Raw genomic sequence first — 27,878 nt, 5'->3', positions numbered from 1 at the left:
CAAGCAGGGTGAAATACAAGATGACTTGTGCAACTATCAACATTTGATTATTTGTCTATTCCCTATCTTTGTGAAGATCTTGCGTTTCTTTTAGTTGATGATACCTTGATGAAAAATACGTTCCTTTCAGAGTGAGTCTTGGTGAAGTCACAATGCTTGCACTTTTAACTAGTACCACTTACTCTAATCGATTTTCTATATTTGGTTAACCCTTGTTAACTCAGTCAAGTAGAGTGAGGTGGGGGAAAACCTTAACAAGTATGTCATTGGTATATTAAACACCATTTTCTGAAGGGGCAACCTCTTCTACTCTCAATAAGTCGAGATTCCTCTTCTACCTCATCAAATAAATAAGTGCCTATGCACAGTGCTTTGAAAAATGGAAAATGAAAAAATAAAATAAAGATGAAAGAAGACAAAGGCTTCTTGTGTAGAAAGGTGAAGCAAGTAACTGTGTAGTGATGAGTATGATTACTATCCTTCCCAACCAAGTTCAATTCCCACAAATAACATGTTGAGCTCTTAATGAGTATATTGTTATTTGTAGGAATTGAACTTGGTTGCTCCTTGCATACCATGCTTCGAATGAGGGGAAGTGCCTAACAAGTGTACCTATGATATGTATTTTAAGGGAATCTAATTTACCTTGCATGTTATCCTCTAAATCAGGGGAAAGTGCCTAACAAGTTTCCTTGCAATATGTATTTATGGAAGAAAAATCATTAATTTTTTTGAATTGAAATTTTGGCAATAAAAATCTATATATACTCTTTCAATTTTTTTTAGTGTAAAAAATAGATCATCATCTTATATCTCTTATTCACTTTAAAAAATAATGTGAAAAAATGAACTTTATCTTAGTTTGCATTTATGTAAAAAAAGGTAAGAATTGTCCATCCATCCATTTCTCTTCAAGATACAAAATTGAACATCATCTTGACTTTTAATTCTATTTAAAAAATAATAAAAAGTGAAAACATCTACATGTATGAAACAATTATGAGAATTGTCCATCTTCAATTGGATGAGAAAATCTCCATCATATTATTTTGCACTAAACTTTTTTCTGTTTTTAATAAATGTTTCTTTTCAACCATACTATAAATATCATTTAATAATGCACAATAGGTTGGAATGTAACAATGCACATCCAAATGAGAGACAAATGCATACAATAATATACATTTAAAAGTAATTATTTTTTCATATAATTGGTGAATGATTTTAAAATTATTATTCTATTTAGTTGTATTAATAATTGTTTTAGTTAATTGGATTTAACTCCAGTGGTTGACATGAGTGTGTTATCTTTCCCACCCAAGTTCAATTCTTACAAGTGACATATTAATTTCTTAATTAATACATTGTTATAATAGTTTTGAACCTTCTTATTAATTAACCTTGTAACAAAAGATTTTAAGATTATATGTACAATCAAAACTTAAAAAAAATCATTGCTCAATAAGAAAAAAATTATACAAATAATAATAAGAAAAAAATTATACAAATAATAATAATAAGATGGGATGTAAAATATCAATTTATAAATCAAACAAAACTTCATCAAATATAAACAATTACATACCAAAATTCTCCAATTTAAATTATACAAAAATTCTACAATTTGGGTCAAAGGCTACAAAGATCCACCGTCAAAATTATAAAGCTAATAAACTAGAAAATAAGCAAGCTAATAAACTGAAAAAGAAGCTTTGGGTGACATTCCCTCTGGTTGTATTATGCATTGATAAAATAAAAAAAAGCTTCGGTTGAGATTCCCTCTGGTTGTACTATGCGTTGATAGAATCACTTCGAGATAGTAGTCTAAATGAAAAATGAAATTTAGCAAGGAAATAAATAACTCCATTTTAGTAACCATAATCTGCGATATAGTATATCCTATAACCCTGCCTTGACGATTTGAAAGATTAATTCATGAAGAAATAAATAACTCAATGGTTTCTAAAAATCTGTGATATGTCAAAATGTATGCTATAGCCTTGCATTGAGGGTTTAATATTAATTAATGGAAAATAGTTTTTGAAAATTATAAGTCTTTTTAACGTGTATTTTATAAAGTTAATTTGGTATACCAAGCGGTTGAGAAGAGCAGTTGTTATCTTACCAACAATTCTCACAAATAACATGACAAAGCTTTATTGTTGTGTTTAAGTAGTCTTCCAAGACCAGAACATATATATTTCTCAAAATATTCGTCATAACCAAAAAAAACATTCTAATTTGAGTAACAAGATCCCTCAATTTTCATGGAAGAAACATTAAAATATATCTTCTACCAAAGTGTTCCAACTTGTACAACTGAATAGGTAACAAGATAATATTGCCAAACCTAAAACTATTTTAGGTGACAAGGTAACAAAATAATTAGGTTGCAGAACATGCTTTGCCACAGAAGATACCCGTGATGAGATCACCTAAACCCCAGACACTTGGGGCAAATATTTAGGTGACAAGTAACAAAACAATTAGGTAGCAGAACATGCTTTGCCACAAAAGATACCCGTGATGAGATCACCTAAAACCCAGACACTTGGGCAACTACAAGTGAAAGTGTGTGGCCCTCCAAAGTTAAATTATTTGTTACTTGGGTCACAAAATGTGAATGTGTTGCTCCAAAATTTAAATTTATTTGTTACTTGGCACCATATTATAGTGTCCACCAGATCTGAAACTCGGTGTTCTCATAGCAATCATTCTACTTACAATTCAACTATAGGTCAATGTGCGGTGAATTTCAATGTTTCATGTACTAGGATTCATGAAATTAGGATCCACTACGATTTCTAAGCAACATTCCCTGAATAAACCCACTCTGTTTGTAGCTAACATTTCCTGCTTCAAACCAAACAATAAATTCCAATTTAACGCCACCAGGAAATTGTGTAGAGATCAGAACTGCCGTTATGAGATTTACTCACACAAAACAAATGAGCACCCATTAGCATCTGAGCAGCATATTTTGATAAAAACCACATTTCATAAACAGGAAAAACTTCCCATATGATAAGCGTTTTAATTATGAAATGCATTTGTTTTATAACGTTCAATTCAAAGGGTTTTATATCATTCTGAGAGATCAGAGTTGTGACGAAACACACGTTGTCATACATAAAGAGCATGCCAATGTTCTAAGCATGCATAGGTTCGACCTCGCTTGATGCTTCTTCCAGTAGTGAATTCCGCAGAGGCAATTCTTCATGCCACAAAGGAAGTTTGTCTCCTGGATAAAAGTTCCTTGTCACCCCTTCAGAGTTTATCTGTAGAAACATAGTTCTCAAATAATTCAACACTTTGCGATCACAATTACATGCTAAATTTGAGCCTTGCATCATTCGACAAAACCATATTCTGTAATGGTAACACTAAATAGTAAATATGTTCACCACAAACTTCTAATAATAAAGAGAGCTTTAAAAAATGAAAAAATGATAGAATTGGATTGGAGAGCTTTAAAAAAAATGAAAAAATGATTAAATTGGATTAAAAAAACAAAAGACGCAAGGTGCTCACAACAACAGTGCGCACAACCCCTCCACTTGCTCCGTCTCTGGCAATGGCCAGAGAAACACACTTGACAACAAGAGCCTGTATTAACAATATCAGATATCTCCACATTAGAAGATGTGTCAATAGAAAAGCAAATTTGAAATTTTAACGACTAGACTAACTACCCCCTTGTTTGTAACATCGGTTAAAAGAACGGAGATGCATAAGGAAATAACACACACCTTACACAGACAATCATTTATAACTACAAAATGAGCATATATTAGTGCTGTTCATTCTGGGTTCTAGATACAGATTAGATTGTTTCTACCAAGATTTATGTCAAAATGAACTTTTGCTTTGAGTATCATCCCATCTTAACTTTTTCGCTAAATATTTTGATTATGCTGCCCTAAAGAATCTGATGTTCTGTTGTAGTGAGTGCTCTGAAAGCCCTAAGGATCTATTAGGGCCTGCTTGACTGAGAAGGTGCCGCAGAAGGTGACTCTGCAACGAAACTGCTCGTTTTTCATGCATCTCAATATTTACATCGAAAAAAGTGAAGAATCAAGTTTTCGTCTACTGTTCGAGCTCGAATTCAAATTTTCCCATGAGGTTCATATGTTCGCCGTAAAGTTAGAATATCTATATATAATGAAATAAGAAATCAAGATCAATAAACATGCATGCCATTAAGAAATCAACTTAAACAGTGAAAATACTCGTTAATAAATAATATACAGACAAGAAAGAAAGAAAAAATAATATTTTAATGTTTATGAGGTTAAAGATAGTTTATGGGACAGATTGTTTCTTTATCTGGTTGCTATTTTTGGTTTATCTGGTTGATATATTTGGCCAATCTTCATCTGGTTGATATATATTTAGCCTTTTAGTCTTTTTCTGTTTCTTTTTCTTTATCTGGTTGCTATATTTGGTTTATCTTGTTGATATATTTGGCCAATCTTCATCTAGTTGATATATATTTAGCCTTTTAACCTTTTTCTGTGAAACCTCTCAATAAATTTCCCACATTTTTGACAAACCCCTCCCTAAATAAATTATCCCAAGAGCTAGCTGCCAGAATAAATTAGATTACATGCATTAACAACTTAATCATGATAAAACCCAGTTAGCAAGTCCAAACCCAAGCCCATAGTCGTAGCAAATAGGCAATATGATGCAGAGGGTTCAACGATTCTATCATTCAAGGCTTGCTGCTCTAAAGAGCGCACACCCGCACAGTCCGTCGAGTAGGGTTCCACTTCCACACAAATCGATTACATTACTGCACAGTCACGTAAAGATACAAGGCTCGAGGGTTAAAAGATCGAGTGGGAGCGGGCACGCTAACATTACAAACTTACAGTCAAGAGGGTTCAAGCTTTGAGCACCGAAGAATGAAAAGCTAAAGCAGCAGGATGAGAGTGTAATCCTCTGCGGCACAGCAGGAATGTGTGCAGCCGACTTTTACCTCGAAACACTGGTGATTATTTTACCGAACCTCCTAAAAAATTCGGAAAATTTGGGTTGAAATTCATATTGGGAGTTCGAATTCGTTCAGGTTTGACTTGAGGTTCGGTCTTCATGTTCAGTGAACCTGAACGAACATGAGTTGGAATTCGTTCAGGTTTGACCTAAGATTCGGTTTTCATGTTCAGCGAACCTAAACGACTTTTTTTTAAGCGTTCAATGAATTCTGAACCTCAAGATTCGAATTCAAAACTCAGATCTACAATTTAGGGGTCGAATATCTATCAAGATAAAACCAAAGATCAAGTTCTAATGAGATCAACTCGGTCGGATTCGCGTACAAAACTCGGATATTTGAAAGTTACACTGGATTCCTTTAAATATTGGTTTATTTTGGACTAATACTTAAAAGTATATAAACAGCATTATTATCAAGGCATTGTCGTTGGTTTTACTTCAGTCATGAATTCCATATTGTCCTTTCCGGTCCATCTTTTGAGCTGATGTATGATCTGCCTTGATGTATTGATATTCAGAAAATATGTTTTGAGAAAATACAAGCATGCACACTAGAATATGGTTAAAATAACATTGACACTAGTCCCACGTGCGATTTGTATTAGCAGGGGGTCACAAGGGTAGCCGCCAGAACCACCCTATCGGAGGTGGTCACAATGGCTGCAAAAACAAAAAAATGATAGTCTTGGCAGTTTTTTTAGTGGGTGATTTCAATGCTAGGGCTGCAAGTGAGCAAACCAGCATTCTTTGTTGTAAAGATGATTGTGATCCTATTTGGCTTACAGAAGAAAGTAGTCATCTGTGGGAAAGAATTTCAGAGGACAATGGCTGCAATCTCTTTGGTGAACAGTTGCTTACTCTATGTGGGGCCTTTCATTTAGTCATTTGTAATGGCTTGACTAGATGGGCAAAGTCCGGTAATTTCACTTGCAATACTTATAATGGAGCAAGTGTGGTAGATCATGTAATTTGCTCGCATGGTTTGTGTGAGAAAATAGAAGAAGTTTTGGTTCGAGATCAGCTGTGGGATTTGAAATCAAATCACAAGCTAATTTATTTATGTTTCTCTTGGATTGGAAAAAAACAATTAGAGTCAAAAATTCAGCATGTCCAACAAAATCTCCCACAGGGCAGAATTCTTTTGACGCCAGAAAATTGTAATACCTTCAAAATGACGCTAGAGAAGCTCTTTGAGAAGGAGAAAATTACAATTCGCAGCCTTCATAGTCATGAATTAATACATTTAATTCAATGTGCACTTGCAAAGTGCAAAAGAACAAAAATTAAGAAGTTTGAAACAAATTATTTCCGGTTAATGCTTGGTTTGACGAGGAATGAAAAAAGGCAAGGAGAATGTGGAAAAAGTCAAACAAAGATAACATAAAGCTCAAATCGTACAAGCAGTTATTAAGCAAGAAAAACGCTGATTTCATGGTTTCAAGGAGAGAAGAACTAATCTTCCTTGGGAAAAATAATCCCAAATTATTTTGGAAGGAGTTCCAATCAAAAAAGATACAAATTGGAAATAATATTACAGCTTCTAAATTGGTTTGACTGTGCAAGACGACTCTATGAGCAGGTTCCCAAGGTTGACCCTTCCCCCTTGGTCAACACTGACACTGAACTCTTCACGGTACAAGAGGTAGAGATGGGTATCAAGATGTTGGATGTTGGAAAAGCAAAAGACTTCGCTGAACTCCAAGCAAAATATCTAAAGTGGGGCTCAAAGATTCTTGCACCTCACATTACAAAAATCTTCAACAACATCATACAACAAGGGCTCCTCACAGGTTAGTCAACTAGTCTGGCAATACCTTTTTTCAAGAGCGATGACGTCAATAATCCCTCCAATTATAGGACCATCATGATAAACCCTTTGTTTGCAAAGCTATTTGGAAGCATGCTAGAAAACAAAATTAGCAAGTGGGCAGAAGAAAGAGATAAGCGTGCTAAAGGGCAAGCAGGGTTTAGACTTAAGCATTCCACAATTGATCATTGCATAACTTTAAGGCACATCATTGAAAAAGTTTGGGAGAAAAAGGAAGAAGTTTTTTGTTGCTTTGTTGATTTCAGAAAAGCGTTTGACTCGGTTCCTAGGGATAAACATTGGCAGAGAATGGAGGAACTTGGGGTTCCTAAACATTTGAGAGCAGTTGTGCATAGGCTGTATGAAGATGTGAAAGTCAAAATTAGAACTTCAGCAGCGCTTTCTGAAAGTTTTAGAAGCGATATCGAGGTCAAGCAAGGTTGCCCACTGTCTTCTACCCTTTTTGGTTTATATATCAACAAGCTTGACGAGTGGTTAAATTTGCAAGGGGGTGATGTTATCTATTTGTGCAAGTTTGTTATAAGGCTTCTTTTGTATGCAGATGACCTTATTCTGATTGCTAAATCGGCTCTTGGTTTGCAAGAGCACTTACTATCCCTTGAGCATTTCTGTATAAGTGTGGGGATGCAAGTCAATCTCAGCAAAACGAAAGTAGTGGTCTTCTCTAAGAAAAGAAAACATAACCAACATAAGTTCTACTTTGAAGGCAACATTTTGGAAGAAGTTGCAGATTACAAATACCTTGGGATTGATTTCAACAAAAATCTACGCTGGAATGGTTGTAGAAAGAAAAGAACTTTGGGGGGTTGGAAAGCATTTTATGCTTTTTAAAATAGGTGTAGAGAGGCAGAGTTATTGGACTGGAAGACTACTCAAACTCTTTTTGGGCGTCTAATGATTCCGATGATTCTCTATGGTTGTGAACTGTGCGCTAGCAGTACCTCCGACATGCAGTGGAGACAAATTGAGAAAATTCAAAAGCGTTTGATTACAAACAAATTTAAGATTAAAAGTGCAGTTCCTTATGATATCTTGTTAAGTGAAACATGGACTGCTCCTATTGAAGCAATTGCTATGGTGCGAGTCATAAGGTATTTAAAAAAAACTGAGCAAATGGAAGAGGGTAGATGGCCTAAGGCTGTCTTTAATGAGAGATTGTGCAAGAGCAAAAAAACTTGGATGCAGCAAAATAACAAATGGTTTAGTAAATGGGGTATTTGCTTGAACGTGTGTCCCATAAACAGCGAAGAGATAAAAGCTTTTGTTATGGAAAAGTTTCACAAACGTACTTGGGATAAGGAGCTAGGAAGAAAGAAAAATTACTATATTGAAGTGTTTAATCCCACTCATAATCATCAACCAAAAGCATACATAGAGGCCAATATTTCTTGGAGAGCCAAAATTCTTATTGCTCAGTTATGGACTAATTCTCATCAACTCTGTTGTGAAACAGGGCGCTGGAAAAGGCCAAAGGAAGTGTAGGAGGAAAGGGTATGCATTTTTTGTTCTTCCGGAAAAGTGGATACAGAAAAACATTTCATTTTAGAATGTGGGGCCTTCAAAGACAACAGGGAAAATTATGCAGATATGCTGGTAGCTAACTCTTGGGATAATCATTTAGCGAGGGGTTTGTCGAGAAGCTGAGAGCATTTATTGTAAAGCTTCACAGAAAAAGGGCCGAATACATCAAGCAGATGAAGAAGCAATCTGTCCCATAGGCTATCTTTAGCCTCGTGGACGTTAAAATAATTTCTTCTTCTTCTTCTCTTTCTTAGCCCGTGATTAATTCAAGTTTAGGAATTAATGTTGTAATCTAATCTAATATGGGTAAATGGTTTAGGGTTCTAAATGCTACAAAATTTTATATATTATATTGTAAATAATTAAGTTAAATGATGATTAAAGACTAGAAGTGTGACACTAAACATTGTTGGCATTGTTGGTTTTCTCGGTTGAGGGTTACAAAAGTAAATATCTAAGAACCAAGTAAGATTACTATTGTTTACTTTTCTGTTTAAAAAAATCTATGTGCGCATTGTTTTTTTTGTAAAAGTTTAAAACCTACATTAGGTATTAGAGTTGTTTTTGGTTTCAGGCGGGACACCTTTTTTGTTAAAGGTCTGGTTATCTTGGGCTTATGATAAACATGGTTTCGGTGGGAGTTTTATTGTCGTGATTCTTGCGCGAGGAGAGCATGGTCATTGGGGAGCAGTGCAAAAATTGAAATAAAAAAGATCAATGGGCAAAGTTTTGAGCTATGCAATCTCAAAATGAAAGATTTGTAAGTAAATAACAAACAATGAATCATTGGTACAACACCTATGGCTATGTCAATAGAGGGCTGAATGGAATTGAATATGAAGACAAAGACCACAATTCAGTTGTATCTTTCAAAATTCAAGGTTACTAAATGTATCAGGAGAAGCTACAACAAATGTGTTATGGAATAAATTAGGGGTTTTGTATCAATCTAAGCCACCAGTAAACAGACTTTTCCTCCAAAAGAAGTTGTACCTCCTAAAGATGAATGATGCAAACTTGGTGACAAAACATTTAAATGCTTTCAATATAATTGTAATACAATTGTTGTTTGAAGATATGAAAATTTCAGATGAAAATAAGTGCATTAGTTTGTTATGTTCAATGCCAGATTTGTGGGATAGTCTTGTTGTAGCTATTCGTAATAATGCAACCACAATGAAGTTTGATGATGTGGTTTCATCCTAGTTATCAAAAGAAATGAAGAGGAAAACCATGGATAGTCATAGCACGAATGCCTGATTTGTAAGAAGACATTCCCTAGCTAAAATAAAAAATAAAACTCAACTGGGAGACCTAAGTCTAGAGGTAGATCTAAATCTTCAGGAAAATCCTTGAATGTTCGAAGTGTGGTAGAGTTGAACATTACAAACAGGGTTGGAGATCAGAGGAGTGTTGATAAAGGGAAGGGATCTGAAGATGCCCCTTCCACATAGGAGAAATTCTCTTTAAAGGAAGGTGGGGATTTGTAATTCGTTGCTTCAAGCACACATGCAAATCATGATGTACAACTAATCGACTCAAGTACTCCTTTTCATGGCTCCCCATAGGGAGTGGTTTTGCGAATATGAAAGGTATGATGGAGGTGATGTTTTCCTAGGAGATGACCAATGGTGAAAATCAAAAGTCAAGGAAAAGTCAATTTGATACTCAAGGATGGAAGGGTCAAAACCTCTTCTTGGGGTTCTACATATTCCAAGCTAGGCTATAAACTTGATATATGTAAGCAATATGAGTGATGCAAGTGTATATATTGTGTTTGAAAGGAAAACATGTAGGATGGTTCAAGAAGCAATGGTGTTGTTGAGGGGAGTTTGGACTGGGACTTTGTACAAGTTGTTGGTAAGCACCACCACTAATGGGTGTAATAGTCCTGCTATTCCTGACGGTGGAAATGAAGAAGAAAGAAACCTTATTGTCTCTAGAGAAATGACAATGCTATGACATCGAAGACTGAAAGATACTTGAGAGAAGGACATCTGAACATTACATGATAAAGGTATGGTTGAAGGTACATCTGATTGCACTCTAGATCTTGAATTATTTGAACATTGCTTTAATGGTAAACAGAAACAGGTAAGATTTTCACTATGTGCTACAAAAGCAAAGAGAATTTAGAATTAGTACATGGTGATGTGTTTGGACATGTGGCTGTGCCATGATTAGGTAAATATGTGTACTATATTTCATTCATAAAATATTTCTCAAGGAATAAATGGATTTACTTCCTCCAAAAGAAATGTGATGTCTTTGGTAAAGTTATGGAATTTAAGGCTCTTGTGGATAATTCGACAAAAAAAAATTAAGGCTCTTGTGGAGAATTAGACAAAAAGAAAATTAAGGCTCTTGTGGAGAATTAGACAAATGAAAATTAAGGTGTTAGGGACAAACAATGATGGAGATTTTTGGATAAATGAATCTGAGGAATTATGAAAGAAGTGCAGTATAACAAGGCAAAAAATTACTCCATACATACCTCAACAAAATGGGGTTGCAGAAAGGATGAACAGGAATTTGATGGAAAAAACAAGGAGCATGCTCAATGATGTTGGGTTACAACAAAAATTCTAAGCAGAGGCAATGGATATTTCATTTTACCTAGTAAATCGATTGCCTCATTAGCGTTGGTTGACAAAACTTCACACGAGGCATGGATTAGCATAAACCCTCTCTTAAACACCTTAGAGTTGGTTATTATGCTTATGTACACGTTCAAAGGGAAAATAGGAGAAAGCTAGAAAATAAATCTAAAAGGTATATCTTTATTAGTTATAAAGATGATCTAAAAGGTTATAAAATTTGAAACCCAAAAACTAGGAAGGATGTTTGCAGTTGAGATGTCTTTAGAGAGGTCAATTGTTGCCAAACAACAAGCGCTGCCAAGGAAAAAAGAACCACAAAAAATAGAGTTTGAGTTGAAGGATGATGAAATTGACTCAACAAAATATTGAGAATAAGAAGAAGAAGAACCTCACACTTTAGTATTGAGGAGATTGAGAAAGAAGACAACTAGAAAGGTATACCTCTCTTGATTTTTATTCTAGCTTTGCTTTGTCCATTATTGATGATGATTTCAACACTCCTAGGTGTTGAAGTATGTAAGTAGGTCGGGTCTTCATAAATATGAAATGTACTCTTGATTCTTGTATATTGTAAAAATAAAAGAAAAATTATTATTATTATTATTTTGTAGCATGGGTTTCATGCTCAAGGTCATTTTATTTGTAGGTCAAGCACCCATTGAGTGCTTCTAGGGTTTGTCATAGAGACAAGAAGTCAATTGAGTCATTGTCATATATGAAAGACCCCATCGAGCACTTTGTATCATGTAAAATAAACTTATTTGAGTCATAAAGTATGTCAAAGATCCCTCTAAGACAAGTCAGCATAGCAGTCAAACAAGTCGACCTACAAAGTGACAATTTGGCCTCATGAAAGGGTTGTTCGACCACCATGGGAAGCCTATATATAAGAGGTACTCGACCTCATTTGGAGGACATCATTCAACCAAGAAGCAATTTGATCAAAGGAAGTAAAAGAAGCCTAAACCTAAAGAAGTGAAGGAGAATAAAAGGAGAAGAAAGCGAATATTGAATCTAGGCATCATCCTTCACACGTGCAAGGAAAACTAGGGCACATCTTGCTACAACATAACAGAAATTACAAACAACTTAAGGGGCCGAAAGTTGGTTCAAAAGGATCTAGTTTGCAGGCCAAATCATTAAGGAAGAACAAGTACCCCAAGTGAAGGAGAAATAAGTCAAATTTCACCATCTTATCTCACACGTGTGAAACTAGGGTTTCTACAGTTAAGTCAAAAGTTGTAGTCAAATTGCAAGTCTGAAAATCTTGGTCGAAGGAGAAGATACAACTGTTAAAAGCCAAGTATGACCTGAGTTGACTTTGTAAGAAGAAAATTCATCAAGGAGGAGTCTGACTTGGTCTTGGAGGGGTCTTTGACAAGAGTCATATGTCTTGGAATTAGTCATCTAAACATTCTATAAGAAGAGAAGAATTCTTGTGGGTTTTCCTCTCACAAGGAGAGGTTTTGGCCCTGGCTAGCAACCTACATTTTGTGTCCTCTTGTCTCATTGATCTTCATTGTTTGGTATGTTGAAGAATCTAAGGCAATTAGGTGTAGTGTGATTCTTCTTAATTTGATAATAGTTTGTGAAGCACTTTTATAATTATCTTAGCTTGATCTTTTTCTTATAGTTAGTGTGTGTGTTTCATCAAACTGCTATCAAAACATAAAGAGAAAAACACAAATGTTGGCTCTGTGCCAGGGCCAAAACCTCTCTCTTAGAGAGGAAAACCCTTCAGTAAGTTTCTCTTATTGAAGCTTCCTATTGATCACTGCCAAACCCTGGACCCTTGACTAGGATGTCCTCCAAGCACAAGTCAAGTCCTTCCTCTTTTTTGCACTTGGTTCCCCGACACATAGACTTCCTCCTTTCGACACTTTGCTCCCCAACACTTCCTCCTCCTTTGTTTCTTGTCTAGAGATAGACCTTCCTTGAGTGAGATGTTCCTCTTCTATCCTTTTCTTAAGTAGACTTCTTTTGTTGACCAAACGAGATCCTTCTTGAAGTATGATTGTAATACTGTTTTGCTGCCCTAGTTTTTCCCACGTGAGGTAGGAACCCTAGAGAATTAGGGTCCTTTTTCCTTCGCTAGAGAGATAGGCTCCTTCACTAGGCTTGGGAGTCCTTGTAGACTTGATTTCTCACCCAAACAATAATATTTCATGGATTGTTCTCTAGTTGTTGTAATGTCGTAGACTTACCCTCCTCTTCTTTGCACATGTGATTGTTTCTAGCCCTAGAAACAATCCTCTTTACTTCGACCTTCTACCTTCGCTTGTCTTGGAGACCCTTTAGACTAGGCTTTCCCTTGTCTTTTTCGGCTACTTCACTTCGCTGATTTCAGAGATCTATGAGTGTGTTATAGTGGAGTGGACATCCTCTATATATAGAGGGTTGTCCCTCCTTTTAGGCCCACTAGAAGGCCGGCTTGAGGACAATTTGCAGGCCGACTTGTTATGCTTGCTTTGGATGGCTTCTTGTGGAGGACGTTGTTGCAGGGAGAGGACTTGCACTTGTCTTGGAGGTATTCCTTTGACCTTATACATAGTGTAACATGCCCTCTAAGGGTCTTATAAATATATTGACCTTTTGACTTCCTAGAAGCACTTAACCATGCGCTCGACCTACGTCAATGAGCAAGAAACTCATTGACATATATTATAAAAAAATATTTCTTTTCTTGAATAAATACAGATATCAAAAGTACATTTATGAAGACCAATCCTAGTTACATTTCCTTCAACACTCCCTCTTAACTAGGGAGGTATTCATACAACATTACAAGGTGTTTGGGTATTATCAATCTTGAAGAATTCACATAACAGAAACTGGATTTGCAATCCCTCTGTTATAGCATCATATCAATCAACGTTCTCATACTGCAAGGCCTTGACTAACAACTCCATCTCTTCATGAGATCATGAACTACAGTGTTGGCGAGACAAATGATTTATAGACACCTTCATCATTGTCTCTCAAGGTACATACCCACTTGGGTGTTCACTGAGTGTGAACTTCTAGAACTATTCTAGTCTTGGGTTCCCAGCCCTCAAAGAATATCGGTCCTCTTTCCTACTATTGTCTTGGATGCCCTACACATCCTCAAAGAGTATCGGATGCTAGATGATTACCCAATCCTCCCATTCTTTCTTCCCAAGTGAAGACAAGAATGTTGTGTCTACATTTCCATTCATGGCCTTCATCTAGACTTACGACTGTTAGTCCTGGTCTAGTGCATGACCCATGAAATGGAAAAACACAATTGTCACTCCTTTGTAATCAGGGGTGATCCAAAACTCCCTCTTGATCAGGGACTTGTCAGACCTCCTCTTAACTAGGGACTCTTTCATTCATCAACAACTTCTTCTTCGTGGGTCCTTCAGTTGCTTGATCTCCTTCCTTTCTTTGATGTCATGAAGTCTTTGTTCGAAATTCTTCTAGGTAGGGCACCATCCATCGATCACTTTCCTTCCTGGTTTGTCATGTCATTGCTTTCTTCGTGGAAAGTGGCTTTCTTGCCATACATCAGTCTTTCTTGTCATCTGGCTACTCTTTTGTCATCTGTCCATGCTTCATAAAACTCTTCTCATGGATGCTTCGTTGTACTTGCTTGTTTACATGCTTTGACCTAGTAGCCCATCATGACTTCATCCTGATATTGCTTCAACATTAAATGGTGCTTTTGTTGGATGGCTTCTTCATCATGACATCTTCGTAGAGTAGAATCAGTTATCTGCATCTTTCATATCTCCAAGGCCTTCATTGGTGTCAAAGTTCCTTATTTCCTTTGTCAGAGTTGTCCTGCCTTCTTTTGAGAGATATCTTCAATGGTTCTTTGTCAGATAGTGATTCTTTGTGATCATGGTGTTCTTCACATGCTTGATCTCTTTCTTCATTTGCTTCTTCTTGGATAGATTGGTCAACCACCTTATGCTCCTTGTGAGAGCATTTCTTCATTGCTTGCTTCCTGGACTAGTCAACATTTCTTCTTGCTTCTTAGTCAACAATCTTATACTCCTTATGTGAGCATATCCTTTTGTTGACCTTCATTGCAATGTAGTACATGCCTTCGAGCATGTCCTTGGTGAAAGAGATTCTTTCATATTTGATCATGTTATAGAACTATTCCCATGACTCAATAATATACACATGATAACATGACTAAACTTTGATGCATACATACCTCATCTTGATTCTCCTTTGTTCATCTTAGCTTCATTAGGTTGTCCTTGGTGTGGCCCTTCTTGCTTCATCTTAGCTTGCCTACATATCATCCTTTTTCTTGAATCCCATGAATGAGATTCCCAATGAGACATCTGCTTTGGTTCATGAACCTTCTTTTGAAGATTCCATCATAGGATCTCAAAGACCCTTGCCTTGCAAATGTTTCTTTTTCTTTGATGATGGAGGTCTTCTAAGATTCTTAATCATGATCAATTTTCTTTCATCGTGGATGAGGTCCTATACTAAGTATACTCTTTCTACATGAATATCTTGAGCTATATCTACCTTGCTCTTATATTCTAGAAGATATTTCTAACCATGCATTTTGTTCTCATTATAAATGCTACTTCTTCATGAGTATCTAGAACTCTATGTACTTCTAGAAGATGTTTCTATCCATGCAATTTTTATCCCTACATGCTCCTATCCTACTCAAAACCTTGAAAGAAGACTCAAAGTAAAGAGTTTGACTTAGTCATAGTAGAGATCTGGAGGATCTTCCTTCTTTTGCTTCTTTTCTTCTTCTTTCACCTCTTGAGTCATGTGAGCTTCTTCCCTCTTTCTTTTGTTGTTGTTGTCCTTCTTAAGCTTAGGACAATTCCTTTTGTAGTGTCCATATTCTTGACATCCATAGCATTGGGTTTTGGACATGTCTTTGTTGTTTGTTCTTCGTGGACCAAAGTTGCCAAATTTACCCTTTCTCTTCGCCATGGTAGCAAATGCTTGCTCCTTTGATCCCACATCTTCCTTTGCTTTAAGTCTGGTTTCCTCTGTCTTGCATCGATACCACATTTCATTGAGTGTGGTTGCTTCCTTCTTGGCATATATGCTTGATGTGAAGTTGACCCAATCCTCAGCGAGAGCATCGAGTACTACAACTGTCATTTCTCTGTCAAACATGGCTTCCCCAAGTTCTTGAAGTCGATCCCTCATTTCAGAGATCTTCATGAAGTAGGAAGTTATTCCTTCCTTTGATATCTTCATTTTGTACAATTCATTTCGTAGCGATATCACTTCTCCAACTGTGGATACCGAGAATAGCTCTACTAGCTTATCATAAATTTCTTTTGATGTTTCAAATTTGGAGACATAAGGAATGAGAGAGTCCTTGATAGATTCTATTAGAATCCTTTGAGCTCTTGTCTCATCCTTATTGTACTTAGCTAAGGCTTGAGTTTGTTCCTTAGCAGGGATAGTGATATTCCCTTTCACATGTTCTAGGAGTTCATTCTCCTTGAGAAGTAAATCAGTCCTCTTCTTCAATGCAAGAAAGTTATTGGTACCTACCAATTTGTTGCTTTCCTTGCAAAAGACATTGATGTGTATTCAAAAGAGGACATATACTTGATAGATTTTGAAATGTAGTGGATTTGCTTCCTCCTTGAAGACTTGATGGCTTTCCTTCCTAGGATCTTGATGTTCTTCAAGTTGCCTTCTCCAAGTGGACTTGCTTGATGAAGAGATTTGCTTGGTAACTTGTAGATGATGTAGGTCCCTTTTTTATCTGCTCTTCTTTGTAGGTGTCTTTATATAAGGCTCTTCTTCTGGCTTTGTAGTCTCCCCTGATGAATGATAGATGATAGACCTTCTCGTCCTTGATGTGATAGACACTTCTTGGCTTGATGCTTCAACTTTTGTAGATGCCTTTCCTTGATGAGTGTTCTTGAGTTTCCCTTTCCTTGATGTGCCACCTTAGCTCTAATCCCATGTTGAAGAATCTAGGGCAATTAGGTGTAGTGTGATTCTTCTTGACTTGATAATAGTTTCTGAAGCACTTTTACAATTATCTTAGCTTGATCTTATTTTTATTATTAGTGTGTGTGTTTCATCACACTGCTATCAAAACATAAAGACAAGAACACAAATGTTGGCTCTTTGCCAGGGCCAAAACCTCTCTCTCTTAGAGAGGAAAACCCTTCAGTAAGCTTCTCTTATTGAAGCTTCCTATTGATCACTGTCAAACCCTAGACCCTTGACTAGGATGTCCTCCAAGCACAAGTCAAGTCCTTCCTCTTTTCTGCACTTGGTTCCCCGGCACATAGACTTCCTTCTTCCGACACTTTGCTCCCCAACACTTCGTCCTCCTTTGTTTCTTGTCTAGAGATAGACCTTCCTTGAGTGAGCCTTCTAGGTGAGATGTTCCTCTTCTATCCATTGCTTAAGTAGACTTCTTTTGTTGACCAAACGAGATCCTTCTTGAAGTATGACTGTAATACTGTTCTGTTGCCCTAGTCTTTCCCACGTGAGGTAGGAACCCTAGAGAATTAGGGTCCTTTTTCCTTCGCTAGGCTTGGGAGTCCTTGTAGACTTGATTTCTCACCCAAACAATAATATTTCATGGACTGTTCTCTAGTTGTTGTAATGTTGTAGGCTTACCCTCCTCTTCTTCGCATGTGTGACTATTTCTAGCCCTAGAAACAATCCTCTTTACTTCGACCTTCTTCCTCCTTCCTTCACTTGTCTTGGAGACCCTTTAGACTAGGCTTTCCCTTATCTTTTTTGGCTACTTCACTTCACTGATTTCAAAGATCTATGAGTGTGTTATAGTGGAGTGGACAACCTCTATATATAGAGGATTGTCCCTCCTTTTAGGCTGACTAGAAGGCCGACTTGAGGACAATTTGCAGGCCGACTTGTTATGCTTGCTTCAGATGGCTTCTTGTGGAGGACGTTGCTGCATGGAGAGGACTTGCACTTGTCTTGGAGGTATTCCTTTGACCTTATACATAGTGTAACATGCTCTCTAAGGGTCTTATAAATATATTGACCTTTTGACTTCCTAGAAGCACTTAACCATGTGCTTGACCTACTTCAATGAGCAAGAAACTCATTCACATATATTATAAAAATAATATTTCTTTTCTTGAATAAATACAAATATCAAAAGTACATTTATGAAGACCGATCCCAGTTACATTTCCTTTAACATGTAGTTGTTTGATGATTAAAGAACACTATAATAATCAAGATAAGAAGAAGTTAACTACAAGTACATCAAGTTAAGTAAAAGAACATCACAAATAGTTATCAAAGTAAGAGAAATCACCCTAATCTAGTTGCCCTAGATTTCTCAACATGGTACCAAAGCTAAGATGACATCAACAAGGAAAGGTAGCATGAAGATCACTCCATTTAAGAAGGTTACACAAGAACTAAGCATAAGGAGATCAAGGAGGACTATCCATCACAAGGACCATATCATCTACACATCATCTTGAACGAAGGAACTCTTGGAAAGAAACGAAGACCTCAAGGATTCTACCTCCATTCAAGAAAAAACGACTCTACACTTGAAGCATTATTGGGAAGCTCACACATTCTACAATCATTAATCAAAGGAAGCAAGAAGTAGCACTTCATCATCATCAAAGGAATCAAAAGATATCCCTCATATTGAAGAAAGGATTACATCTCAAACATCCTTGAAGAAGATCATCATCATCAAGAAATCATCTTCAATTATCAAAGGAATAGTGGAAGTCAACATCATCAAGAAGGCATCAAGTTGAAGATATCATCATCAAAGGAGCATCTTCACTTGACAAGTAAGTATTCTATATTTTATGTCTCAATCTACAATGACTTCTTTCTGCAAGGAGAACAACAAATTGGGTGGGTCATCAAATTACCTTGCATGGAAGAAGAGAATAGATTTGATTCTTTTAAAGAATGAAGTTAGGGAATATGTCACGGGATCAATCACCAAACCTCCTCAAGAGAAATCTCAAGCACTATTGAAGTACATGAAAGGAGAAATAAGGGTTCAAAGAATCCTTATTGAATCAATCAAGGATTCCCTCATCCCTTATGTAGCAAAGTTGAAGACAACAAAAGAGGTCTATAAAACTCTAGTAGAATTGTTCTCTATAAGCACTGCAGGAGAAACTATAGCATTAAGCACCAAACTATACAAGATGAAGGTATCTAAGGAAGAAGGGGTAGCCTCATACCTTATGAAGGTATCTAAAATTAGAGATCAACTACAAGAGCTAGGAGAAATAATGTCTGATTGAGAGATGACCACCACTGTGCTCAATGCACTACCTGATGAATGGGGGAACTTTGTGTCTAGTATCTATGTAAAGAAGGAAACCACCCCATTCAATGATCTATGGTCATTATGCAAGATTGAAGAAACTAGATTAACAACAAAGAACAATGTTTGATCAAGTGAATAAACTCAACCATTTGCAGTTATGGCAAAGAACAAAGGGAAGTCTTGAAAGGGATTTCAAAAGAAGATTGACATGTTCAATGCTATGGGTGTAATGAATATGGGCACTTCAAAAGAAATTGTCCTAAACTCAAGAAGGACAACAAGAAGAGAAAGGAAAGGAATGAAGCCCATGTCATCGAAGAAGTAGAAGACCCTGAAAAGAAGTCAAAGGAGGAAGTAAAAGGCCTCTACTATGATTGAGATATCATCATATACTTAGTTCCTTTCAGTTTGTAGAAGATAACGGTCTTAATGGAAAGCATCACAAACATGATAGGATGCATTATAGTAGAAATTGAAATGACGTCATCATAGAGTCATGGAAGGATAGCTGAAATAGAAGTCTATATGGTTGAAACAATCATAGTAGATGATAGAAAGGAAGTAGCTTATGTCATCTTCATTGGAAGCATAAATAACTGGAGTAACAATGATTAAATAAAGTCATCTAGCAAGATAAGAAGATAAAAGTATGTCACACCTCATCATCATTAGAAGGAAGCATTTGCAGAATGAGGATCATCAATATCTTCCATTGGAATATTTGTTAGAAGATTCACCTCTACTTAGAAGAAGCAAGTGCCTCACAAATAATCTACATTCCACCTTATGTGAAATCCACAATTTAGAAGGATGATGGTATCATGACAAAGATGAGTAGCATGTCAAGTTGATTAAAATATTTCCATCTTCACACAAGGAAAGGAAGTTGCTCAAAGGAAATCTAGATGACCAAAGGAAGGAAGAGGTATGTATATTTGGTAATAGATAGATAAAGTCGTTTCATCATATGGATGCAGATAGTATGGTTAAATGCTCTATCTTGTGAGCATGATTGAAGAAAAAGGAACTCTTCCTTATGAATGATGCATTTAGACAATGTGCCTTGAACTCTTCTATATATTGACATAATATGACCTCATGGAGAATATGAGGTGGTTGGCAATCATGGTTCCTGTCACTGCTCAAACTAGCAAGGGTCATAGGAGGGGATCCTATAGAGCAACTACTAGGTCAAGGGGCAACAATGGAGCGGTAGCACACTGTCATCTTAGCTAAAGCTCCTTGCTCTTTACGGACTTACACCGACGGGAATCATCTCGATATGAGAGGAATCACAAGAATAGATGGATCAGAGTTGCGGGGGAGCGCTCCCCCCCCCTCGCTCTCGCTCCCAATCCTCGCTCCGGGCAGGAGCGACTCAGGAGTGGGTCGGGAGCGCGCTCCCGAAATCGATCCCATTTCGGGAGCGCGCTCCCTAAAAAAATTTTTGCTCCCTGCCTTTTCGGGAGCGTTTTACTTTTTTTGCAATTTTTTTTTGTAGTAATGTTTGAAATGCAATTTTTTTTTGAAAGAAACAAATAATTTTTGAGTGGTGCAGCTTAATGATCAAGTCTAGGCCCTAGTATTGATATGCTATTCATAGTAATGTTAAATTATTAAAGTAAAAGTGACATTCTCCTTAATATTCATTTTCATCCTTTTACTTAAATTTTTAACATTACCATGAAATGACTCAGGATGTTTGAGAGTGGTTCCAGCGTCATTGGATTTCATATGGAGAAAGTAGAATTTTAGATTTCATTCTGAATCCAGCAGACTTATCAGTTTTTCAGGATTTCAGGATTGGGGGATTGCAATGTTTCCATTGAATTTTGCCATGTATTAGGGTATGGAACTTGTATTTAATCAAGAGCACCAATCCCTCTATGTACCTTGATGTTAGTGACATTGGTTGTTGAACTCCTCTATCATGACCTTCCTAAGAATGTACACATCACTCAAACAAAATCTTGACTTGACATGCTATGCTTGTTCTATCTTATGTTAATGCTTAGAAGGTGATATTAATAACAAAGATCCCTATACAGATACAGAGATAATGACAAAGATACCTCTGGATATTAATGCTTAGAGGGTGATATTAATGACAAAGACCCTGATTTTCCAACAAGACTAAAAAATTAGACATTTCTCGTGGTGGCAAGAGGCCCAAGCATAAGAAATAGATAATAGATTTACTTCTCTTTTCTAGTTTCTAGTAACTTTTATAACTATTGACTCTTTCATATTTATTATGATATTTTTTTAAACAATATATGACAATTTAAGTTTGAAGTTGGCAATTATAACTCATTAGTAATGAATTATGAATATGATGCTTCATGAAAGTTGAAAGTTGTTTCATTTCATTTCATTTTTATAACATTTCATTTCATGTTAGATATTATTTGTTGTAATGGTTACACTTAGCTTACAAGTACAACTTTGGTGATCAATGATGATAAATGTTATATATTGAATTTTGAAAGCTTGAAACTTTATGATTGATGAATCATGAGACTCAATATGTTGTATGTTACTATGTAACTAACTTGTGGACGTGGTTGATGAAGATTATAACTTCTAGATGATTGTTGTTGTATGGTTCAATCTATGTTTTTTTTATGTTTTTTATATCTAATTCATTATTCTACATGTTTTTGTTGACATATATGTATCAAAATATAAAAAATATATATATTATATAAAAAACGCTACGAGATTCGCTCCCAAACTGGGAGCTTCTGAAAATGTCGTTGTCGCTCTCGTTTTCGTTCCCGCTCCCCGCTTTCGCTCCCCGCTTTCGCTCCCGCTCCCAAGTAACATTGAGATGGATCAATGATAAGATATGGGGTGATTCCTAAACCCTATTCACAAGAGAGACTCAATTACATAGCTTGCTTGAAAAGCAAGGTGATAAGCTCTCTAGGAAGGGCTAGGAGGATGCTTGAGCCTAGGTTTAGAGGATATGCCTTGACAAGGGCTTCCTAGACTTAAGGATCCTTATGGAGAAATGGGTTCTATGTAATCGTTATGAAATTTGAGTTATAGAGTTGCGAGATCACAATGAACCCAAGTGGACCCAGACTAGGTCAAGGGTATGGAGTTGATCGACCAAAGAGGGGCTTAACCTAAATAGGGTAGATAATAGGATCAAGCATGATGAGAGAGAGTTGTAGTGCAGATGTAGGGTTGGGAGGAAGGACAAGCAGTAGCACGGATGCAGAGGGAGCTGTAGTACAGATGTAGTAGTGGCAATGGTAGAGCCATGGGCAGAGGGAGCTGCAGTACAAATGTAGCTAGTGGCAATGGTAGAAATTTCAACACTGTATCAAAGCATTGCAGATCACAAGAGAACTGAAGACACCAACAGAAATCAGAAAAATTGTGGCAGAAACAGTGGTCTCGAGAGATAGAGTTGTTCCTAAGTAGAAGGCAGCAAAGAAGGAGTGACGCAGAGGGCTTGTGTCATCATTTTGAGCCAAAGAGAGGGCCAGTGCAGAGGCAACAAGAGGCTGACGAAGAGCCACGTCATCCTACTCAGTCAGGTAGGCTTGATGCAGTTGGCCAGAGGAGAGATTCGGGCCTCTGTCGGGATTGCGCAGAGCTAGAAGGCTCATTTTCTTTAGTTGTTGGGGCAAAGGTAGTTGTGGGCATATTGTGGATTGGGAAGCTGGTGGGGCGTTGTTGTTGTCGAAGCAAAACAATACCTAACGGGACAAAACCAACGTAGAGGAAGTCGCTGCCTTGAGGGATTTCTGGCCAAGAAATCCAGATCTGTGTTGCAGGTGCAAAGAGGATCGGAGAGAAGCGGTTGGACTGATGGCAGGAGGATTTTCAGGAGGGAAATCCAGACTCAGAGGGAGTCTAGAAGAGAACTTCCTGGAGGGAAGTTAAGACTCAGAGGGAGTCGAGGAGAAGAGCGGAGATGGCAATGAACGGACTGAGGGATCAGGATAGGTTGGACGGGGTTTCCAACTTTGTCATCTGGAAGGCCAAGATCCTGTCAGTTCTGGATAGACATTGCATCAAGGGCTTCGCTTTGAGAACCATGCCTATCCCTGTCAACCCAGTTGACAATGAAAGGTATGATGATGCAATGGCCAAGGCAAAGTACATAATCCTTGATGGGATCAAGGATCATGTAGTACAGCATATTGACGATAAGAATATGGTAAAGGAGATGTGGGATACCTTGATGACATTGTATCAAGGCACTTCCGTGCAGAGGAAGATGCTACTGGAGAATTAGTTGTAGTGCAAATGCAGTGTTGGGAGGAATGACAAGCAACAACACGGATGCAGAGGGAGCTGCAGTACAGATGTAGCAGTGGCAATGGTAGAGCCATTGGCAGAGGGCGCTGCAGTACAGATGTAGCCAGTGGCAATGGTAGAAATTTCAACATGGTATTAGAGCATTGCAGATCACAAGAGAACTGAAGACACCAGCAGAAATCAGAAAATTTGTAGCAAAAACAGCGGTCCTGAGAGATAGAGTTGTTCCTAACCAGAAGGCAGCAAAGAAGGAGTGACGCAGAGGGCCTGCGTCATCATTTCGAGCCAGAGAGAGGGCTAGTGCAAAGGCAACAAGACACAGAAGAGGCTCATGAAGAGCCACGTCATCCTACTTAGTCAGGTAGGCCTTGACAAGGGAGACTCAATTAAATAGCTTACTTGCTTGAGAAGCAAGGTGATAAGCTCTCTAGGAAGGGCTAGGAGGATGCTTGAGCCTAGGTTTAGAGGATACGCCTTGACAAGGGCTTCCTAGACTTAAGGATCCTTATGGAGAAATGGGTTCTATGTAATCGGAAATTTGAGTTATAGAGTTGCGAGATCACAAAGAACCCAAGTGGACCCAGACTAGGTCAAAGAGTATGGAGTTGATTGACCAAAGAGGGGCTTGACCTAAATAGGGTAGAGAATAGGATCAAAGAACTAATTTTCTTTTGAAATCCAAATGCAATGATCCTAATGAGGACACTAACCCAAAGTGACCTAGGGAGGAGAACGGTCCCTGAGCTAGGGATTGCAATATCTCCAGATCCCACCATCGAATTGACCTCAAATTTGGAGGACTCCTTGAGAAGACCCCAAAGTAGTTGTGGACCAATTTTCAAGGGTTTTGGATTGCTATAAAATAATTCGCTTGATGCCCTAGGTGACCCTTTAGGGTAAGGCCTAAAATTTTAAAAAGTGAAGAAAAAGAGGGAAATTTGACACCAAAGGGATACAACGATTACGACCTTATTGCTTGGGCTTAATAGAGTCAAGATACACATAGATTGAGAATTTTCGTAAGCTAAGAAGCCCTAATTAACCTATGCTAGCCTATTCAAGGGCATCAACTAGGTAATCAAAGATTTACACTTCAAAATGGCCAAAGAGATAAAGTTTTGAGGCTTAAAACCTATAAGGTGCCTCTAGGAACATTCAACCACTCTCTTCAAGTACAACGCATGCATTAAATAACTTATTCAAGGTTCCTAGAAGAATATCACATTTACTTCAACCCATACAAGAATAATGATAACCATAACATGCGGAAAACCAGTGAAATTACAAGAATAACATCAAAATTTGACTTACATGAGAGAGAGAGAGTATATCCATTCATCATCTTTGCATTAGAAAGAAGCTTCAAAGACAATAGCGAAAATCCAAACATCATAGTGCATCAGGAATACTCCAAACTGCAATACAAATCAACTCTAAACATTGCATGGTGAGAGGGAGAGTTGTAGTGCAGATGCAGTGTTGAGAGGAAGGACAAGTAGCAGCACGGATGCAGAGGGAGTTGCAGTACAGATGTAGCAGTGGCAATGGTAGAGCCATGGGCAGAGGGAGCCGCAATACAGATGTAGCCAGTGGCAATGGTAGAAATTTCAACATGGTATCAGAGCATTGCAAATCACAAGAGAACTAAAGACACCAGCAGAAATCAGAAAATTTGTAGCAGAAACAGCTGTCTCGAGAGATAGAGTTGTTCCTAAGTAGAAGGTAGCAAAGAAGAAGTGACGCACAGGGCCTGCGTCATCATTTCGAGCCAGAGAGAGGGCCAGTGCAGAGGCAACAAGAGGCAGAAGAGGCTCACGAAGAGCCACGTCATCCTACTCAGTCAGCTAGGCTTGACGCAGTTGGCTAGAGGAGTGATTCAGACCTTTGTCGGGATTGCACAAAGCTGGAAGGCTCATTTTATTTAGTTGCTGGGGCATAGGTAGCTGTGGGCATATTGTGGATTGGGAAGCTGGTGGGGTGTTGTTGTTGTCGAAGCAGAACAGTACCTAACGGGACAGAACCAAGGTAGAGGAAGTTGCTGCCTTGAGGGATTTCTGGCCAAGAAATCCAAATCTGTGTTGCAGGTGCAAAGAGGATCAGAGAGGAGCGGTTTGACTGATGGCAAGAGGATTTCCAGGAGGGAAATCGAGACTCAGAGGGAGTCTAGAAGAGAACTTCCAGGAGGGAAGTTGAGACTCAGAGGGAGTTCAGGAGAAGAGCCGAGATGGCAATGAACGGACTGAGGGATCAGAATAGGTTGGACGGGGCCTCCAACTTTGTCATCTGGAAGGCCAAGATCCTGTCAGTTCTGGATAGACATCGCATCAAAGGCTTCGCCTCGAGAACTGTGGCTATCCCATTCGACCCAGCTGACAATGAAAGGTATGAGAATGTAATGGCCAAGGCAAAGTGCATAATCTTTGATGGGGTCAACGATCATGTATTACAACATATTGCCGATAAGAACATGACAAAGGAGATGTGGGATACCTTGATGACAGTGTATCAAGGCACTTTCGTGTAGAGTAAGATGCTACTGGAGAATCAGTTGCGGTCGTATCAGATGTAGAAGGGGGAAAAGATAGATCTATACCTCAACAGGTTGCAAGAGATTCAGGACCAACTTACTTCCATAGAGGCCACCCTGGGTCAGGAGTTCATGGTGAGGACCACCCTGAATGTCATCTTCGAGGATTGGGAGACATTTGTCCAAAGCATTTTGGACAGAGCTACTCTTCCAGGATGTGAAGAGATGTGGGCAATGCTTCACCAAAAAGAGATCAGATGGTTGACCAAGGCGGGAAGTAGCAGCAAAGGAGGTCGAATCAAGAAAGAGGAGGAAGAGGATGCGGCTCTGGCATCTGCGGGACAACAGGGGAAGAGGAAGAAGAAGGACATCTCCAAGGTGAAATGCTTCCATTGTGGGGAGCTGAGTCATTATGCAACCCAATGTCCCAGTAAGAAGAATAAAGAAGAGGCTTCTGACTCCAAGGCAACTCCGGCTAAGGCGCAGAAAGAAGTCAAGACGGATGGCGACTGTGCCATGAGTGCTCATGCACCTCTAGAGAAGAGGTAGGGTGACATTGAGCTGTAGTCAAGAGAACTACAGAAGATGTGGGGCAGGATCCTTGAGGTACCCAAACTCTTGGATCATATCCCGCTACGAGAGCCCCAAGAGACAGTAGCAAGATGATGGATGTCAGTAGAAGCAAGATGCGGATGGAGCGACGAGGCAGTGCTAGAGTGCAGTGGTTTGTAGCAGCGCAGTGGGGGTTGCAGCAGTGCGAGAGGCACAGAGATGGTTGCAATAGTGCAGAGAGGCACAGAGGGGGTTGCAATAGTGCAAGAGGCACAAAGGTGTTGCAGCAGCGCAAAGGCAGCAGAGGAAGCACAGGATAGCAACAGAGGTAGCTTCAGCATCAAAGGGATTCTAGCCTGACAAGGATGTCAGTAGTTGGGTATATTAGTTACTTACATCTCAGTAACTGAGTTGCAGTGCAACAATTAGCAGTGGTAGTGCTATGGGAAGCACGATGCAGCATGATGAGAGAGACTTGTAGTGCAGATGCAGTGTTGGGAGGAAGGACAAGCAACATCACAGATGTAGAGGGAGCTGCAGTACAGATGTAGCAGTGGCAATGGTAGAGCCATGGGCAGCAGTACAGGAGGCAGTAGTGTAGAGGATGTTGGGCAGCAGGCCAAGCATCAGCACAGGCACCGGTGCCGGATGATTGGGGTGATGTTCAGTAGTGGAGCATTACTAGAGAACATTCCTCGCTAAGAGGGAGTGTTGATTTGGGGTAGCATCGGATGTGCTCTAGCCATGAAAATTGGTGAAGAGGCTAAAGCACATGAGATCTCCAAGACATGGATCAAGTCAAATCTAATCTTAGCCGTTGATTAGAGATTTAATCTCAACTGTTGAAGACTCAACAAAAAAAGTATAAGAGGAGGCTTGCGGGTCAGTTGGAGACACACCACGATTAATCAGTCGGTTCGATTTTCTAGAGCGGGGTTTGCTGAGAAAATTCGAACAAGTGATCTGAGTTGTAGCGGGGGGCAGTGAGAACATAGTAGAGAGGCAGACATAGTGCCAGAGGGCCAACACAGTGATTGAGGAGGCTACGCAGAGCCAGCAGAAGCCACGCAGAAGGCCAGAGAGACTGTGCAGAGTCTAGCAGGGCCTGCGTGGGTGACGTGAATGGCCAGAGAGTTGACGCAGAGCAGCAAAGGGTTGATGTAGGGGGTTCCAGAGCTACGCAGAGGCCAGCAGGGCTGATGTAGAGCCTTAGAGAAGCGTTGGAAGGATCTTCGTGAAGTAGACCTGCTGAGTATCTGCTTTCGAAGAGAGGTATTACTGCCAGATAGAAATCTTTGTTGGATGAGCCAG

At 38.5% G+C, this 27,878-nt stretch overlaps 1 protein-coding gene across 2 annotated transcripts in view; it reads right to left on the bottom strand.

The window, feature by feature from the left end:
* Positions 1–2,628: 2,628 nt before the first annotated feature.
* Positions 2,629–27,878, bottom strand: part of LOC149181897 (proteasome subunit beta type-6-like) — a 271,961-nt gene continuing 246,711 nt past the window's right edge. The window contains exons 8-10 of one of the 2 annotated variants that reach the window (XM_089416714.1): positions 3,532–3,606; positions 3,120–3,278; positions 2,629–2,916 (exon numbers count right to left, since the gene is read on the bottom strand). In XM_089416714.1, the coding sequence (XP_089272840.1) occupies positions 3,150–3,278; positions 3,532–3,606 (204 nt within the window). In that variant the 3' untranslated portion in view covers positions 2,629–2,916; positions 3,120–3,149. Of the gene's footprint in view, positions 3,279–3,531; positions 3,607–27,878 lie in introns of both variants that reach the window. The other variant, XM_089416713.1, reaches the window with a different exon arrangement.

The sequence above is a fragment of the Pinus tabuliformis genome, chromosome 3_2 (genome assembly GCF_031772625.1).
Source record: "Pinus tabuliformis cultivar Carrire ecotype Pingquan chromosome 3_2, CPIR1, whole genome shotgun sequence".
NCBI lineage: Eukaryota > Viridiplantae > Streptophyta > Pinopsida > Pinales > Pinaceae > Pinus > Pinus tabuliformis.
Note: the sequence above shows the minus strand (reverse complement) of the source record. Positions and strands in the feature narration are given on the sequence as shown.